The sequence below is a fragment of the Rhipicephalus microplus genome, chromosome 9, assembly GCF_043290135.1.
Source record: "Rhipicephalus microplus isolate Deutch F79 chromosome 9, USDA_Rmic, whole genome shotgun sequence".
Classification (NCBI taxonomy): domain Eukaryota; kingdom Metazoa; phylum Arthropoda; class Arachnida; order Ixodida; family Ixodidae; genus Rhipicephalus; species Rhipicephalus microplus.
Genome location: NC_134708.1, coordinates 58168277 through 58187460, shown reverse-complemented (window position 1 = coordinate 58187460; position 19184 = coordinate 58168277). Strand labels below are relative to the sequence as shown.

Sequence of the window (19184 nt, the reverse complement as noted above, 5' to 3'; positions counted from 1 at the left end):
TAGAGTGGAGTAGGCGGACGGTGACCTCATAATTTGCCTGAACAAACTGGAGCAGACACTCTTCGTGTCCAGTCGAAGCACCCAATGTAGACTCACTTTTTTTTTTTTTCGTGAATGAAGGTTTGTTTCACTGAATACCACTTCTGCAGAGTTGTCATGGCTAATTTTGATGTACATGCTGAGCTTTTATGGGGCAGTCGCGTATATCGAATCACCACTTATATAGAATTTTTGTCGCTGTCTCGCTGACTTGGTTGTAACGGGGGTTTACTGTACGTGCCCAAATGTTCACTTTGTCACACTCAGCACATTTGTAAAACAGGACCTCTGTTAATGTGAGATTAAATAGGCATTGAGTGGACATTATGGAAAAGTAATTGAAAACGATGGCACAGCATCTTAATGTGGTTGGTCTCAACTTTGATGAGCTTTAACTTTATATACTTTGGTGAAACATTTGGTCTCTAAGGGACAGAAAATGTATAGGATTGTATCTTAGTCGCAACGATACACCTTTCAAAGGGAGTGCTTGAATCACTCCTATATGGTAGGCACACAATGAAAACAACAGAAACGTTAGCCTTTTATCTGAAGATTTCTGATCACCGTGAAATTATCAAATTTAGTTGCTTCCCACTTGTGACTACCATGGCTCTGCGGAACACCTTACCGTTTTTAACCCTCACGACATAGTTGACAAATGAATCGAGGCATGCTGATGTGTCCTTATGTTTTCTTTCTTATTTTGTTCACTGTGCAGCCACAGCAGGCCGTCCTCCGGATGTGACCTTCACCTGCATTCCGTGCCAGATGGAGTTCAGCAACGAAGAGGACTTTGAGTGGCACGTGCGCACGCACGTGCAGAGCGTTCTTTCCGAGCCACCTGTAGCAGCGCCGAGGGCTGCCCTGCCACCCGCCACCTCCGCGAGCGAGGGACCTCTCGACCTAACCGAGGCACGACCGGCAGCAGCACCGCCTCCTTCCGCCCCACCGCCCATCAAGTCGGAGGCCGAGACATCGCGCGGCTTTTCGTCTCCACCGCGGTTGGCTTACAAGCTGCAGCCGCCACAGCAACCGCAGGTGCCGCGGCAGCAGCAGCGCCGTCAGCTCCTGTGCGTCGAGTGTGGGAAGCTGTTTGGTTCCAAGGCACTGTACCGGTACCACGCACAGCTGCACCTGGATGTCCAGGGTGTAACGTTCAGGTGCCCACAGTGCCGGCGGCGGTTCTCCCGCAAGGGGGAGCTGCTGGCGCACACGCGACAGCGTCACCTGCGGCGCCTGCCGTGTCCTCGGTGCGGCCGCCAGTTCAGCTACCGGTGCTTGCAGCGGGCACACGTGGCCCGGTGCCAGGGTCCGCCACCACTCTGTCTGCCCGTGGTAGACGTGCAGGCCGCACGTGGTGCCCTCGGCGCCAGCCTCCTTGGTGTCATCCCTCTAGTTGCACCCGACGGGCAGGAGGCCAGCCCGCTGCTGGGAGTCCCCGTACTGGCGCCGGACTGCCTGCCGCTCAAGAGCCGGCTCAACGGACTGCACATCTCGGCACGCATCGGGCTCTAGTCTTCCGCCAGCTCCCCCCCACTGCTGGAGTACAAAAAAAAAAAGGGCCTCCACTAGGGAGAAAGAACAGACAGAAATGGGGTGACAAAAAACTCATTGCTGGCATAAATGTTTGCAGGTGACCAGATAACGTCGCAAAGAAAAAAAAAAGAAATGAGTAAGAAACAGGGCAGGAGAACATGGACTGATGGCATCCAAAGATGTCGCAGAACTAGAACTGTGTGTACCACAACAAGGTTACTATGCACTGGTGCCTCCTGGTGGGACAGACACGCATTCAGTTTCGTCGCTTGGAATGTCACTCATGTTGTATGAACAGAAGGGGGAAGCATATGGGACTCAAGCTGCCAGCCTTTCTGACATGACTCACCACCCCCATCATACCACCAGGCAGTGTCACCTTGTGACACACATTGGGAGCGTTTGCAGTCGTTATCTGTTCGAGCTAAAAAGCGGGAGTTTCTTCTCACCTCATTCTGTTCTTGCTTCGTGGTCTCCGCCAAAGACTCCCACTGGGGGCCTCGTGCCAAAGGCGTCTTCCATCCGCCCCCCATCATAGCGCCCGTCCAGAAAAAAAAATGAGAGAGCAATAACCGCCATGGCATGCTCGAGGACGCCACTCGTCCCGGTGAAAATGAGTTTGCTGGTTCCCGCCCTGCTCTACCTCATTGTCTCGTAGCTCTAGACCGCTGTGAAGCAGATGACACAGAACGCAGCGGGCTTCGTCAAAGCAGGGACGGGAACCTCCCGTGTAGATCGGCTTGCCAGGTCTTTCGATTGTCGCCTGCTCGCATTGGTACCTCTTCAAGGGGCAGTGCAGGGCACTGTTGCTGGCTGTTTAGTACCAGGCTGTAAGAGACGGGAAGGAACATAATGCGCGAGGGTGTGGCCAAATAATGGTGAATTGAGACATGACCACAATTTTAACCCTTTCGGGAGTAGTTTGGTCCCCCAACAATCATTTATGTGGTCTTTATCATTGCTTTTCTATTGGGAATACCGCTGCATGCTGATTGTTCTACTCTCCAATTGTGTCCAGAAAGGTACAGGTCGCGCAGTGTCAGGTTTAAGAAAGGTCACACAAGATGGCTGTTTTTGAGGCAGAAAAAAAGACATCGCAAATACACGCAAACTTCAACATAACGAACACAAATATAATGAGATGTTGGTTATAACAAAGTAAATGAAAAATAGTCGTGCAATAGGTACACTGGTAGGAATAAACCTTTATAAATAATTTTTGGATATAACAAATATATTTTTTTGAAAGAGTCAACTTTGTTATAACGAGGTTTTGGTGTATACCCTTTTTCTTTAGAGTGTAGCTTTGTGACAGGCTCCTTCACGCTAAACTTTCACACAGAAGTAACATATAGCTGTAAGTTCAGTTAAACGCCACATTTATGTGAAAGACATTCCGGAGCAAGTTCAAACTGCATGCATGTATTAAGATGCAACGAAAGGTAGATGGGATCTGATACTTTACCTATGAAGAAAAATAACAGATGTAGTGGCTTTTCTGCTGCAGGTCTATCGAGATTTTTCAGGTGGCAAGAGAGGCATTAAAATGAATACCCTGTAGTATGATATTTGGGCTAACTGATGTAAAGTCATCTGTCTACCTGGCTTTGGGGTGGTAATGGCAGACGGTGGTGATAGTCTGAAGTAGCAGAGTAGAAATATGTGAAGATTGCTGGTTCTACATTAGCTGCATCCTGCGTTGCTTTGGCCAGCTTCAACTTTAATGGTATGAACTGTTTGGTTTTATGCGCATACCGTACATCTCTCTTTTTTTGGATGCTTGTAGTCTGCATCACCCGTGAAATTCACCTAACCACTTCATCTCATTGGCAGCAGAGTGGTGGTGATCGGTATTTTCCAACAGTGTGCAGGGCTGTGTTAGTGGACAATTTTCTATACCTTGTTGAATTTATTTGGATGTAATTTAAAGTAAATTATTCAGCTTGCACTGATTCTTTGTTTCTCGTTACATGATGATGTTTTTCAAAGCACCAACTGGCACATTGTAACAAAATCTTAAAAATGAGTACTTTTACTGCATTTTGTTACCACCACTAAAACTTTTGCCAGTGTACATGCCTCGAATGCAGAAGAGTTGTGTGGCAGTATAGTTCTTTTGAGCCGTGTGGGCACAAAATCACGAGGCGCCGGAATGCAAATCAGTTTCTACATGGTACTTAAGTCTCGGAGGCCACTGGTATTTTATTGAAAATTTTCCTTTGACAACCACTGGTACTTCTCCGAATATCGTAAGTGGTCAGGTTCTGTGCTTGTGAAATGATTGTCGTCATCCGTGATTGGCAAGTATGACTGAATTTCAAATTGTCAGACTTTCTGCCTAACTTAGTGACGCTTATGCACCAACTAGCCCGACATTGTAGTTTCCTTAAGCTTAAAGTAAGCTAATTGCTGGAAGAGCAAGCTAATGTTGAGGTACGAAGTATAGAGCATGAAGTAAACGACGTCCAATCGTTCATTACAGTAGATTCGTCAGCTCTGTTTCGCTCGGAGTCGTCATTATCAACTTATGTTCTCTGCAAGGTGTAGTTTTTAGCAGAGATATCTAGCTATTCCTGTCTTGTACTGGCCGGTTCCGTCCCGCACCTGCAAATTTGCTAATTTCACCACGTTAAGCTGCTCTCTGCCATTGTTGGCTTTGCTGTCGTCATTTTTCGTGGCACCCATCATGTTGTACAAATAGGCCATTAATTGCATGGCTTGCCCAGCTCCATTTCTGGGTTAATGTCTTCTGAAATGTAGGCCATTCTTATTACTTTTTATTTTTTTCTGTAATAGCCAACACTGTATTGCTCTCGTTAACGTTCAGCCAAATGTTCGTTGCACTATAGCCTGGCATCTCAAGTTTCGGCTCCTTATTCTGGTATATTCATAGAACGCAATGAGTGTGTGCTTTTCTTTTCGAACACTGCATGGAACGTATGGTTGGTGCTACTTTCGTGAAACCTTCCAACCCATTTTCATTTTATTAAAAGCATCTTTCTGACAATATTCAGGTGTTGAAAGCGTAGGCTCGCCAAAAGAGGAAGGCAGATGCTGTTCATGTTGTGAATGCATCATTGTTTTCTGGTGTTGCTATAGTTCACTGCGAACAGAGATGCGTTTGGGTTGCTGATTTTGGTTGCAAAACATGAACGTCCCGAAAAATTTTGTCAGATATTCGGATGTCGGTAGTTAGCCAAAGATAATATCTTAGTCAGAAAAGAAAAACTTTCATATTTCAATATGCCCAGTGTTCACATTACAGAGGAAAAGTGCTTGCACTTTCAACAAAAGCTAACTGGTTCAGCTCTCTTACAAATTATGGACAAGCATGTCACGCTGTTTTCGTCAGAGAGTTATTTTTACGTTGCAAATGACTAGTGTATTTCAAAATGCTCTAGTGTTAGTTGGACTTCTTAGCTAAGTTGGTTCATGTTTTCTGCAGTAAGTTAAGCGTGAAGGAAGCAGGCAGCCATACCGACAGAGAGATATGTAATGAAGAGTTACCAAAAAAACTGTTGCCATTTAACCCAAGTCCTTCTGTATGTTTGATTATTTGCTTCAAGCTAAACTTCACGTAAAAAAGAACATCCACACAAAACTTGTGACCCACGCATGTTAGAACAGTGTTCTCGCAGACAGAGTTTAAAAAAACAGCTTATAAGTATAATGGATATTACGCAATACCCGTCCATTGGTCTCTTCAACTCTCTCATGTGATTGTTGTGCTAACGCGAAATTTGGGACTGGAAAACAATAACAGCAAGCATATGTTGACGTACGAGTCTTTTCGAATCTTAACGGCGCGAGCGTGCAACTTTGCAGCCTGAGTGCACACGCCTCGCTGGTCTTTCTTGTGCACCCGCTGCTTAGAAGGTGCTTCGAGACGAGATCGCGCATTACCAGTGGCGCTAGCAATCGCACCATGCCCCCCACTGCCTCTTGCGCCGAACTCGAGTGGCGTCCTAGCGCGCCGCGGCCAACCATTTTTTTTTGTGACTGCTTTCTTACGTTGCACGAACTGGAGAATCTCCTCAGAGAACAAATTATGTGTTTTTTTTTTCGTTTATTTTGTATGTCTCCTTTTGCTGCTTGTGTGCCTATGCACGCGTGGCATTGCAAAAGGGAAAGAAAGGAAATTTTTTGGAGGGGCATTATTTATTTCGCATACTCCTCAAGTGTCTATGTCGTGCAGGTTTCAACATCCTGTGGACAATAAATATATTTATATATATAGATAGATATTAAGAGAGGGGGCAAAAAGACGCCATCCCGTCTTCCCCTCGTTGGATTGGCACCATATGCTTTCCCATTTGGCCTACCAGGGAGGTCACATTCATCATCGCCAGGCCCCAAAATTTAGTGCTCGTATCACACTTTTCAAGCTGTTGGTTTTATTATTTTGTTGTTGAAATGGTGCCGCCGCACTTCTACGTGCTGTCCAGTGTTTTGGGCCTGCACCTTGGGGGGGGAGCACTTGCACAAACCGGGCCGGTGTGTAGTAATGGACTTGTCTTTGACTGTTCCGGTTAACAAAGTTTTTGTGGTGCAACGAAGCATACTCGGTCCGACCGGGGATTGTTTGGTTATGCATAATTGTTTTGTTTGGCTTGTGTTTTTTTTAATGCTTTTCTTTCTATAGGCACAGGCCAAGTTTAACAAGCCTTTTTTTTTTTTTTGTAGCAATGAACCTTTTTTTTTTTGGACATCTTTGCACGCCGTTATGCCACTTTACATTGTGCTGCGCTTGGTGCTGTCGACGTGTTTCGGCAGTGCACGAACGGTGCTGGCTGGGAGGGGGATACCGCCTCCCCTTCCGAGCCGTGGTCGCTTGTTGCAAGGAGTTTGGGCTGTACAAAGCGCGAGTTTGTCGTCTGCGAGGTTGTGTGTTGTCGCCGCCGGTACTTGCTTGGGTGTTTTGGCTCTGATCGTTGTGAGGGAGTGTTTTCAGCGAAAGCGCCTGAATAGGAGTTACAACCTGTACGTGACTTGCGTGAGACTGCAGTTTGCAGGCATTGTAGGTGTTGTCATTGAAAGACGCGTGACGCAGGCATGACCCAGTTCGTGAAGTTCTTGTTTATTTGCGAGAACGATTTGCCATCGACTGGCGCATTCAATTGCTTGGAATCGATTGGGGCTATTGGCTAGGTCTCAAAAGGTAGTTTTCTCTAACTGCTGTTCGCAGAACTCTTGATTCATACTAGAGGTGTTGTTTGTTGACCAACGTATTCGCAGGTGCATAATTCTTACACGATTGATACAGCGCTAAGAATGAAGAAGTAAAAAACAGCGTACAAAAGGAGTGCAAAGTTCATCCTGACAATTGTTTTAATCATCACATTGTGAACTGTTCTTGGCAGTCGTTCACTGCAAAATGCCTTCACGAATCTGGGCTGGCCTGTGTTGCCAATGTGGAGGGCAGATAGACGTAGCACAATGTATAAGCTTGCATTCACATGCTTTTATAATTGCTTGCAAATTAATCGATCAAGTGATTCTGTGATGCACAAGCGACGAGTTGTTATTGACCCAATGTTTAGTATAGTTCCTCCAGAGGCCTCCTGAATTAATGGGAGGTAATTTCAAAGCACTGACGCAGAAAGGCTGAAAAAAAAAGGTTGATTTTTTTTTTCTGAGCTCAGGTATCTTGAAAGGCTTGATGCCGACCATTCCATCTTTGTTTTTCTTATTTCACTTTGTTTTTCTTTATACATCGGCTTGATTTGACAAGGGTAAAAAGACATTTTTCTTTAGAGACAGTACAGGTTACCTGTACGTTTTGTGCATCACATCGTCACCGCATCAGACAGCTGCCCATCCGTTCTGCAAGAGGGGTCGGGCAGCTCATTGAGGGCAGAGACATCACGATTTTACCTTTCTCAGTTTTCCAGAAGTACACATGTAATTATTAGTTAAATAATGGTTCAAGTTAACCATGTAACATGTTCATTCTAAGAGTGGTCTTCAGTTCACAAGTTGACTTGTGTAATGTAACTAGGGTGAAGTGTATAGAAGACAGCATGCGCATAAATTATTATAGTATATGCCCAGAACTTACAGTAGCATGCATGCAAATTTACGGTCTCTCTCGCACAGATATCTGACAGTGCATACGCAATATGTGTGCATGTTTGAGCAGGTGTGCGTGCACACTTATTGTGCACATGTGCAGATACATCTCCGATGAGGGTACAATGTGTTCATTGTCAATGGTACAAGCCTATTTCATGCGGTTTGCAAGAAAGTTGTATCTCTGCAAAGTTCGAGAATGCAGCCATTTTCACATGAAACACTTGCAACGGCCACATATGCACTAATGCAGACTACAACACGGAAATTTCACCTATGTGTGCAGGCTTCACATTCATTTGTTCCCTTCGTAGAGCCTGCTCTTCAAAAAATTTTGACAAACTGGAATCCTTGACGCTGGAGGAGGGAGCTAAGTGAAGTATGTGTTCTGCGTAAATTACTCCAGAGCAAACATCAATGTCAGTGTCTGTCAAAAAAAAAAAGTAGATTGATCATTGTTAACACCTGTCATTAGTTATGAAAACCAAATCCACTCGACAGAAGCATCGTAACAAAAAGGAGGCTTACTCCAGTGGACGGTTGCGAATCTTGTCTTACAGCTAATGTTTGCCGGTTGTTCTTTGCGTCGTTCGCAGCCAACTAAGAGCTGAAATCCTGATGTCTCTGTCCCGTCACGTGTGCTTTGCAAGGTACAAACAAAATGGGGCCTCAGCACGTTTCGTGGGCTAAGACAATGCCTTTCAGTGTCAGGCCGGCATGAGGGCTCATCATTTTATTTTCATGCCCAACATGCAAAAGGGCAGTTAGACGAAGGGTAGTAGCACAAGCCCAGACAAGGCGAGCGAGTCGCATGTACCCTGGAATTCAGAGCATTATTTTTTACTTCGCGTCATCACTAAGGTCTGCGCTACATGCTCGACAGTTGAGTTGATCATGTTGTATGGAGATACATGCAACCAAGCTTTCATTATTATCACCACGAACTGCATGTCATCATGCCATCCTGAATCGTATTGCACCTTATGAAAAATATAGTGACTTCATGTTCGTTCTTCTATTTTTTTTTTTAGCTTCTGAGGCATCTGTATTCCTGACTTCATTTTTATGATCGAGGTTTTAGTCAACGCAACACCCAGAATTATGGCTTATTGAAGTGAGTGAGTGGATCCTATTTACAATGCTGCATTTTTAATTAAGCCGAATGTGCTGGATAAGTTGGCTTTGTTTGTTTCAAGGAGGTATGAAAAAAAATTGCTAGAGTAGAAAATATTACTCAAGAGTGAAGTCATGCCATCTAAAACATAGCAGCTGCAGCCACCATCTTGTTAAGGGCATAATAAACTCGGCATTCAACAAAGGGGGAGCGCTTTCCTCGCACGCCCGATGAGTTTAACTTTTCCGCTCAGAGTTTGTCTTTGTGTCCCTAGTGTTCCTTAGTAAGCCTAGAAGTTTTGGCAAATTTTATTCGAAATCAAGTCACCAATACACATCTCAATGTGTTGCTTTCATTGGGAACAACTTTCTTTTAGTCTATGAATAATGTGGCACAGAAATAAAGTAGATCACCATTAAAAGGGAGTATGATTTCCAATATCTTAGGAGCGTGAAAGCTGGCTTCACTGTTGCCGTCAAAGCTTTGTGAGAGTGTCCACTCCAGAATTTTATTTGAACCTCCTTGGTTGGTTTATGGGATTTAACCTTACAAAGCGACCAAAGTTTTGAAACATGCTGTAGTGGAGGTTTCCGCATAACAAGCTGGGTTTCTTTAACTTGAACCGGCATTGCACAGCACAGAAGTCTCTAGCATTTCGCCTCCATTGAAATGTGGGTTGAATCGGTGGCTTTTGGGTCAGCAGCTGAGCACCGTTACCTATGAGCAAGCCACCGGAGCAGCTCACTTAAAGATTAGACAAACCTATATCCAAAGAAGGCCGAGTCTCCGTTAAAGTTTTGCTACACAAATGAAGATCTTGGCTAGTCCAGGTTTGCTGGAAATCACTGTTTGCAAATGTTGAAATGTGTTGAGTCCAATGATAGGTCTGATCTGAAGACAGCGTTTTTGTTGCTTTCCGCTGGAGAGCTTGTTTTCCCACTTGTTGATTTAATTTGTATGCTTCAGTCCAACTCGTTCCCCGTTTTTCGAAGCAGCATTGAAGCTTAGTTTGTAGCCATAACTGGGGGTCCACTTTGGGAGGTAGAGCTCGTTGCTATATAGGGCTTACGGATATGTTGAGGCACAATGTACTTTCATTTCATTTACAAGACAGCTGCATTTGTTGCGCTGTAAACTTACATTTTTTTTTGCAGCTCAAGTTGTTGCTCTGCGATTCAGGTCGCAACCCTTGACGACAGTTGGGAGTTAGCCTCTTGACCTCCTTTCCTCGTAGATATTAGGAAACCACAATCTGGTGTTGTCTCTTGTTGCATCTCTCTTAGCGTTGGAAAGCCGAGAAAATTTAGTGATAGATTAGCTTTGTGGCTTTAGGTTAATAGAGGGAGGTTGTTAAGATTAATGCTTTGTACTGATGTCACTGACTGAGCTGTCTTTTTCTCACTAGAATACTTAAGTCAGCTTGCAGGACCTTTCAAATAGCCTGCGCTGCTGTGTGGGCAATGTGTACAGGTCCAGCTTTGAATTCTTTACCTCCCCAGCAATCTGAGGCTAGAATTTGCAGTTTAATCAGACTGTGGTAGCAATTATCAAATACATTTTCTTTATATACATACCTGCTTTAGGCAATGTCTATGTGTGAGGCATAAGTTTTAAGACTCTGAGCCAAAGAATTACAACGAAAGAAAGGTCATGCTTTTTCGCTTGCACTTTGACACTTGCCTTGACTAGCAGGTGCCAAAGGTTTTATCAGCAGAGTGATCCACAATAGTTTAAGAATTATCTTCTGCGTAGTCTTCCATGGACGAGGTTCGCTCAGCTTGTAATTATCTGTGCCTTTGTTAGATGACAGAATGACCGTATAAATAAAGATATTTAATTTTATTGAATTAAATTAATTATATTACTAAGCAACATGTGTATCGCGTGCAACGTGACAGGAGAAAAACGTTGTGCTCTTAAAGGAATAGCTGGAAAAGCGTTCCTCGTTTCCGTTCTGGGACTTAGTCAGCCACACTAAGCTTTACACCTTGTACCTGCAATTAATAATGAATATTTTACTGGATTATAGTTGTAAATTAATTATATTTGAAGTATTTTGTAGTGAGGTTTGTTGGTTATTTAAGCAATGCCGGTCATAAATCTCCACTTGTCTGTGCTTGCTTTAGTGCTAGAAAGTTTACATTTGGATTCAGCGCAACTTGCACAGCACAGTTGAACTGTAGAAGGAAATTGCTCTGAAACAGGAGTGGGTGCTGTACACGACAGTCGCATGCAACAAACTTGCGACTGGTCAAAATTCGCTGCCTTGTCTGGACACGAGTGCGCTCCTCGTCGTCAACTAAGGGGTTGGGGGTCTTTGTTTCATGCCCTAAAAAACACCATCTGCGCTTTCTAGTCTAACAAGAGTGTTCAGCCACAAATGAGGCATCGCACACAGACACACACACACGCACACACACCTTTTGCATGTGCCTGCACCCACGCATGCTACACATACCACACACACGCACATATGCATGAACCAAAACTGACCAAGTACCTGAGAGATTGGCACCCGGGCAGTGTTCGGCAAGCGTTCCGGTGAAATGAAGCCTGTTGTATTGTTGTCTGTTTTTATATGTCCTGCTGCTACTCGCTGTTGTGAAGGGGAGGCAATCTTGTCGTGTGAGTTTTGGGGTGGGGTAAGGGGTGGGGATCACAAGTACGTCGTGTTTGGGGGTGCTGAAGAGCCAAAATCATGCCTTGTTCTGTAATACTCCTCTTCTGATGAAGCTGTTTGTTCACTCGATGTGTCTGGTGGTGTTAGGAGAGATGTTCTCAGGGTCATAACAATTTGCTTGTTTCTCGCGCACTCCACAGGAGTCGTGCGAAGCAGAGGCATTTTTTTTTTTAACTTGTCACGTACGACGACGACGATGCCCACTTTGTTGTACATAGGAGAATTGGTATATATTTATTGTTGCCACACACGTATACTGTGTTTTTATTTTCTTTCTCTTTCTTTTCTCTTAACATTTCGCATTCTTTCAGAAACACACAAACAATAGCTTTGCCTTGTTTAAGGACATTTTCTTCACTCGAACAACTCATTCCTATGAATACTTTTTTTTGTTGCTCGTGCTTTTTACATTTGCTCCACCCCTTCCTTCATGAAAAAAAAATAGTTATTTTTTACCATACTCGTGTTTTTGCATACTTGTTTCGTAAGAAAAAAAATGAGATATATTGTATACTTGAAGTTATATATATATATATTATATACATGCTATATTATACACACACGTTTTACCACAATCGTGTTTGATACCATGGTATAGATTTACATGAAAATGATGTGCATTTTTGGAGTGTGTGTGTATGTACACATATATTTTTTGTATGGCAACATCAGTCCCCAGCTGTGTGGGAAAGCTTTTTAACAAGTGTTGTACAAGGAGGCATGTGGCGAAGCGCCGACAGAACAAATAACAGGAATAAAGCATTCGCTCAACAGCATCATTATCAACTCTTGTTACGATTACTTCGGCTGATATACTTCACACCTTGGTATGTGGGATGTTCACTTGCACAGGTAGTAGTCAATATGGCAGACGTGACATTTGTCATTATGTAGTTACGCAAGACGTGCCATACTCTCGTGATAAAATTAATGCTAGAGAGCATTGCCGAATCAGTTTATGCTCAAAGTGTATTCATTCAAACTTTCAGAGTGTCTTTCTTGCCTAAGAAAAGTCTGCTTGTCGAAATGTTGACTCTAGTGACACCCCTGTTCAAGACTTTTTCATTCTTTTAAAGCTTTGTAATTTACTGGCTGTTAGAAGGTATGGCTGTGAGAAGAGAACAAGACATACAAAGTGAAGATTGCCTAGTGCCATAGGCACTTGTAAAACACTGCTTATTATGAATATCTGTACTTCAGTGGCCTCAACTTGTACTTGGGCACATGCAGCTCAAGATGACATGACACAAATTTACCAAGAATATGAACTGCATCTCCAGTGCTCCCCCATGAAACTATTTGTCAATTCGCCACTTCCCCATGCAGTCATAGTTAATGTGCAGTTTTGCTGCTACACATTGGTATGTAATCATAATGCACTTTTGCCTGTAAATCGCCATAGGAATGTTAACATTTGAGAACTGAAATGTGAAGGGGGAGACAAGACCCACATGCTGCCGTTGGTAATGAAATAAATGTCAATTTTGCTGCAAGTGCGTTGTAATGATAACGATAGCAACAAGTTGGTATGTTATACATAGTAAAGCTAGCGCCTAACTCCTTTAGGATGAGGCCAGGTGCAGCTCGAAACGCGTGTGCTAGGAAACGGGCCGAGTACAGCGAACAATACAGCGAACGAAGCGGTCTTAGTGTTTTTTTATGGCCTCAACGCAAACTGTGCATACATAAAAGGAACGAACCGCCAGCTGATCTCTTGTAAAGGGATGCTGTGGGCGACCACTCCTGGCTGACGAAACTACGCATTTCCTGCTGGAGTAAAGTAGCCCTTTCTACGGCACCCCACCGAGAGCATTTCGGGTGTCGGAGACGGTCGGCTTCTCTGCTTGAGCCAAGTTCGACGGCAGCAAGCGCGTGCTCTTTCACTCGCGTTCAAAACGTACGTAGTGCGGGCTGATGTTGATTGATTGATATGTGGGGCTTAACGTTCCAAAACCGCCATATGATTATGAGAGACGCCGTAGTGGAGGGCTCCGGAAATTTTGACCACCTGGGGTTCTTTAACGTGCACCCAAATCTGAGCACACGGGCCTACAACATTTCCGCCTCCATCGGAAATGCAGCCGCCGCAGCCGGGATACAATCCCGCTACCTGCAAGTCAGCAGCCGAGTACCTTAGCAACTTTACCACCGCGGCGGGTGGTGCGGGGCGTTGTTATCCATTTTGACTTTATACAGAACGTCATGGCGACACCGACGGCAAAATTGGGACTGAATTGTCCATATTGCCACGGGGTCGTGACGTGGACGAAAGCAGCAGACTGCAGGTCAAACAATAAACTTTAATTGGGCCGAACCTGTGGTTACGTAAAAGGAAAGCAAGACACTGGCAGTGATAGCTGCGAACAGAACGTCGGTCGTCGATAAACTGACAAGCGGCGAAGCGCGTCGGCATTTATACCTTTGCCACCGAATATTCTAGCGTTATTGCTAGCGGCGACGTATGTTCCTGAATAATGTGCAATGTTCACAAAGTGAACGTAATCTCAACAAAACGATCTACTACAGCCTCGAAGCTTGCCGAACATCGTAGGCGCGTTTTGCGCTGAACGTAATATAACGGGTCGATAACAAAACTTGAGGAAAGGAAGGTGGCAATATAATTGCTATCGCATAAGTAAACTCACAGTATCACCCAAAGGACGAAACAGTGGATTCAAAAGCAGCTATTGGAATGTCATGATACGCAGAAAGTCTAGCAGCTCGACACTTGCAGGGGCTGGCTCACAAAAAGACGGACACGCAATGAGAACACGCTGTTGAACTCAGGACGAGCGCAAACAACCGTGACAAGTGTTCGTGGCGGTCCTTTGTGTAGTGTGTGCTTCTCGTGCGTCTTTTGTGTATCAGCATCTAGGGGCTAAGGTACTTGGCTGCTGACCCGCAGATCGCGGGATCGAATCCCGGCTGGACGGCTGCATTTCCGATGGAGGCGGAAATGCTATAGGCCCGTGTGCTCAGATTTTGGTGCACGTTGAAGAACCCCAGGTAGTCAAAACTTCCGGAGCCCTCCACTACGGCGTCTCTCATAATCATATGGTGGTTTTGGGACGTTAAACCCCACATATCAATCAATTTTGTGTATGAGCTAATTAATGTAAGTGTCGACTGCTTTAAACCAACTAGCCTATACTTAAGCTCTTCTAACTGACAGCTTAATCCTATCGCAAACATGACCGCTGCAGCGAGTGAATTCAGTGACTTTCATGCATCTAGTTTCAACGTAAGGTAGGTAACCAACTTTATTGATCCGTGAAAGAATATTTTGAGGGGGTGTGTGGGTGGGGAAGGGGAAGCAGGATATGACGACGGGCCCTCGGGCTGCTCTAGGTAGCCGCGGACACCTCTGTACTTCAGCGACACCCTCTGGCCCATCTCACTGTCCGGAGCTGTAACCCCGGTTGCGAGCGGCGGAGAGCAGTCTTCCATCGCTCCTGGTGTACTAACCATTGCCATTCGGGCTTGGGCATGTTCGGGCAATTCAGAAATACGTGATTGAAGTCGGCTCTGGTGCTAGGACGTAAGTTGCAATGAGGTGAGGTTTCGCCATGCGTAAAAAGGGAGAGAAGGAAAGGAGTCGTGCCTGTGGCCGTTTGAAGTCTGCGCCACAAAACCTGCTCTAACGAAAGCGATGTCAAGCGGCCGCGGCAAACACGTACGAGCCTCCCCCCTCATGGGATAAGCGCGTGAGCACGAGTGACCACGCCCTGCAGGGCGAAGGCGCGCATCCCTACTCCGGCGAAAGATGACCGGGGCGACTACCGTTAAAGTAGTATAGGTGTTCTGTGGTAGTATGGGATAGCCTTCCAACCCCATCCCGGGGGTGGAAGGCCATCCCGCGCTGAAGGGCCTCAGAGCAATGGTACCGCAGCGATAAACGGGGTAGAGAACGAACTCTGCATCACTGTGGGGGGACGTATGCGGCGTCGCGGAGTTATTTAACGCATCGTGTTGCGCAGCGAGTGGTCGCAGGTTCGAAACCCGGGTGTGTGCTTTAGATAAATCTTCCGAAATTGCGAGTTTTATATACAGAACTGCACGGCGATCCCGGCTGGGAAAAAAAAAATCTGCCAAGAGAGTTTTGATTGTTAGCACAAGAAAAAAATTTCCTTCCCACGGCGAATGGTGAGGCACCGAGGCTCTGTATCGAATGCGAGATAAATCAAATTTTCATTGTAGTGGACGGCGTCTTAAAATTTGCCCACATCTTTATGCTATGCGACAAAGGCTGTCACAATTTGGAAAGCACGCGTCTGTAACCGCGAATAGTCCAAGGATCGGGAAAGCTCGCGAGAAAGCTTTTGCAGCAAAATACGCAAGCATAATGTTCATCACAATGATACACACTACAAAGAAATTGATGGGCTATTCCACTCTGTGAAGGTGGATGACCGAAACTGTGTAACATACGGAACAAAGGTGACCGAGAAAGAGAGAGAGAAACTTTTATGAATTCAGGTGAATTATATCTCACCTCTCTGATTTTCTGTTTCAGTTCGATGATGTCTGATTAGGTTCAAGTGAATGAGAGATACCTAGAATGAATGGAAAGGCATTCGTCCCATCCCCGTCGAGTGCTGCGATCTCAATCTTGGGTCGCATAAATGACATTTTTAATACGAAATGGTTGAGCGGCCTGGGTTGTCGTCCATCCACTGATATCCTGTAGCATGATGACGCGGTAATCAATACAGGGCTAAAACAAGACTGACATTGCTCAAAATATCAGTCCAAAATAAACTAAATCTAAAATAGTACAAACTACAAAAAAAAGTTAAACCATCTCCCGCTAAAGGGAACCGTGTGTGGATGCGAAGCAGCGGGGAGGTTGTTCACTTGAGAGGAAGATGGTTCTTGAGAGCTTGCGCTGGCGCTGACGCTGACACTGGCGTCGACGCTGGCGCTCTTTGCTGTGTTGCGCAGGAGAGATGGAGGCGTGCGGGCTTCCCGACTTTATACCGCGGAACTATGGTGGCGCTGCCAGCGGAGTATGCAGCTGTGGCACTATGCACCTGTCGTGCGCTCCGCTCCGTAGAGCGGAGGAGTCCTAGAGAAGAAAAAGGGGGAGCGTAGGAAGAGAGAGAGGAGGAGGGGCCGCGCATGCTCTGCGGAGGTGTGCACGTCACGGGATGGGTGAGAGAGCGTAGGAGATGAGAGAAAGAGGGGAAGATGTGATTCGCAAGGGGGCCGGGGTGGACGCCGCGGGACGGGAGGGAGGGACGGACACAGCCTCGAGCTACCTCGCCTCTAATAATGAAGAGTTTATCTCAAAAATTCACCAAAAATCAAGAAAAACTCATATGAAATAACTATTATATGTTTCGCGCTTGATTTTGGGAGTATTAGGAGCGGAAGGGTGCGGATGGGCTTTTTAATGAAATGTATGGGTCAATATCGCGTATAGTACACAATTCGTTGTCAGGTCACGTTGCGCTGGCTTTTAAATGCGAAGCATTTCTTAGCAAACTTCGGTGATTTTGAGCGTACGTATCTATCTATTTATCCATCTATCCATCTATCCATCCATCTATCCATCTATCCATCCATCTGTCTATCTATCTATCTATCTATCTATCTATCTATCTATCTATCTATCTATCTATCTATCTATCTATCTATCTATCTATCTATCTATCTATCTATCTATCTATCTATCTATCTATCTATCTATCTATCTATCTAGCCGCTTACGTTTGGGTGCTCTCATGGTCACCCCCTCAACTTAGCGTGAAACCAAAATTAGCATAAGAGGGTAAGATGGTTTGATGAATATGACGCACTGGTCAAGACATGCATAATGTCACAATCCCGTCGCGTACGTCGTCAAACACTTCCCACCAGACAATGGCACATACCCACGGGCGGGTATGTGCCGCTGGTGTGCGGCTATGTGCCACAGGTGATTGACACTTAGTATCTACTCAGTAACGACGAGAGGACACATGGGCAATTTTAACGCGCGAGCGTTAAGAAATACCCGACATCGGTGGCGTCGACCCGACGAATGCAAAGAATAAATGTCGGGGTCCCAGCTGGAATCAAACCCAAGCATTCTGCGTGGCAATGAAGCATTTTACCACTGAGCTACGCCAGGTCTTGGAACTACTTTGCAAGTAGACGCTAATCTTCGTCAAACATCAATAGTGGTTGCAGTGCTGCCTGCCCAATTTTATGAACATCACATTCGTACTCCTTTGATACAGCTGTTACGTAACGTTAACTTCAATTGTGGTTAATTGCCGTGACCTGAAGTTGATTTATGTCGCAGTGTCCAGGGCCAGCATCCTCGCGGGCATCAGCGCTTCATATCAGCTTCTGGTGGTGCTAATACGCATGTTCCAGTTGGCATCGTTGTGCAAGTGCAAACTACTGGTTATATAAACATCTGCAACTCTTCAACATATGTCTGTATGTGCAACATTTGTACATATACTTAGCGTCATTTCATCACGTGTTCTCAATAAAAAAAAATTGCAACACGCTCACCTTCCCTCCGCATGCTTCGCATAACGTCGATTACCAGGTGCGTGGGATCTGCCGAATATTTTTGTTTTCGTGATACCTGTATTTATGCCGATAGGTTTGCTTTGTTCCTTTTCTTTGAACTTGTGTTCCCTATGGCTCCATGGCTTCATTTGTGCTCGTAAACTTGCAACTGTATAATATCCCAACTGCATGGTTCGTTATGACTGCAGTATACTGAAAAAAAAAAAAAATCACAGCATATCCAAGGAGTGCATAATGATGAATGGGGCGAAGCGTCCGCCCGTCCGTCCATCTATCCGTATATTTGTGCTTCCGTCTGTGCTTCTGTCCGTCCATGCGTCCGTCCGTCTGTCTGTCCATGCATGCGTCCGTGTTCGAATGGGAGTGCTAAAAAAGCCGCCGGGTAGTCCACTTCGGCGCTTTAATATTGCAAACCCTGAGTGCGATTTCGTTGTAAGACTGCCGAAAATTGTGCGCGACACGGAATGAAGAGGCTAAGAAGGGTAGTGGGGTAGAGGCTTGTTGGTTCTTGGACTGTTTGAATATACGCCATGTCAGGAAGGGCACTGCGCCTAATGCGTATAAAGGCTTCAGACATTTTCCCACAGAGATATAACACTCTCAAATATTGAAGGCCATCTCAAGAAGACGACGAGGTGGTATCTTCAGGGAACAACGAGGGCGGCGCCTCACTTGGTAATCATTGTCACTCGCTTTGACAGAGCCATGACCATTTTTTCCCCTTCATGGGATATTTTGTAGTCGTTATTTTAAATACAAAAGTTTGATTATGTGGTTAGCACTGCCTACATGAGACAGCCAGCTATGACTACAATTCGATTTTATCTTACTCTGCAATTTTTTCGCAAGAAGGATTACGGGCGTAATTAACCAAATGTACGCAGAGTATACCAGTGAAAGTCGTTGCACGGAAAGAAGTTCCAAAACTCCCATTAGAATATATCTTGCGTGAGGCAGGTATCTTTGCAATAGCCAAAGAGTGAACAGTTCTTCGTTTATGTTAAAGGCATAACTAACCGAAACGGACCCGGCCGGACCCAAACCTTCCGGGTTCGGGTTAAATACTTTCCGTATTTAAAAACACCGAGCCAGGCTCGGGCGGGCCGGAGCATGAAGTTTTCGGGCATGGCCGGGCATGGACCGAAAAAAAAATCGGCCCGTGCAGTGTTCTAGTGAGAATGACTTCCGCCGAATGTCATTTATGGCATTCCCTGATGT

The 19184-nt window shown here is 45.2% G+C and overlaps 1 protein-coding gene across 1 annotated transcript in view; it reads left to right on the top strand.

Annotated features, from left to right (window-relative positions):
• LOC119164810 (uncharacterized) overlaps positions 1–12227 on the top strand; it is a 34969-nt gene extending 22742 nt beyond the window's left edge. Inside the window, exon 4 of the mRNA XM_075873702.1 lies at positions 761–12227. Coding sequence (XP_075729817.1) covers positions 761–1557 — 797 coding nt within the window. The 3' untranslated portion in view covers positions 1558–12227. The remainder of the gene's footprint in view (positions 1–760) is intronic.
• Positions 12228–19184: the final 6957 nt, after the last annotated feature.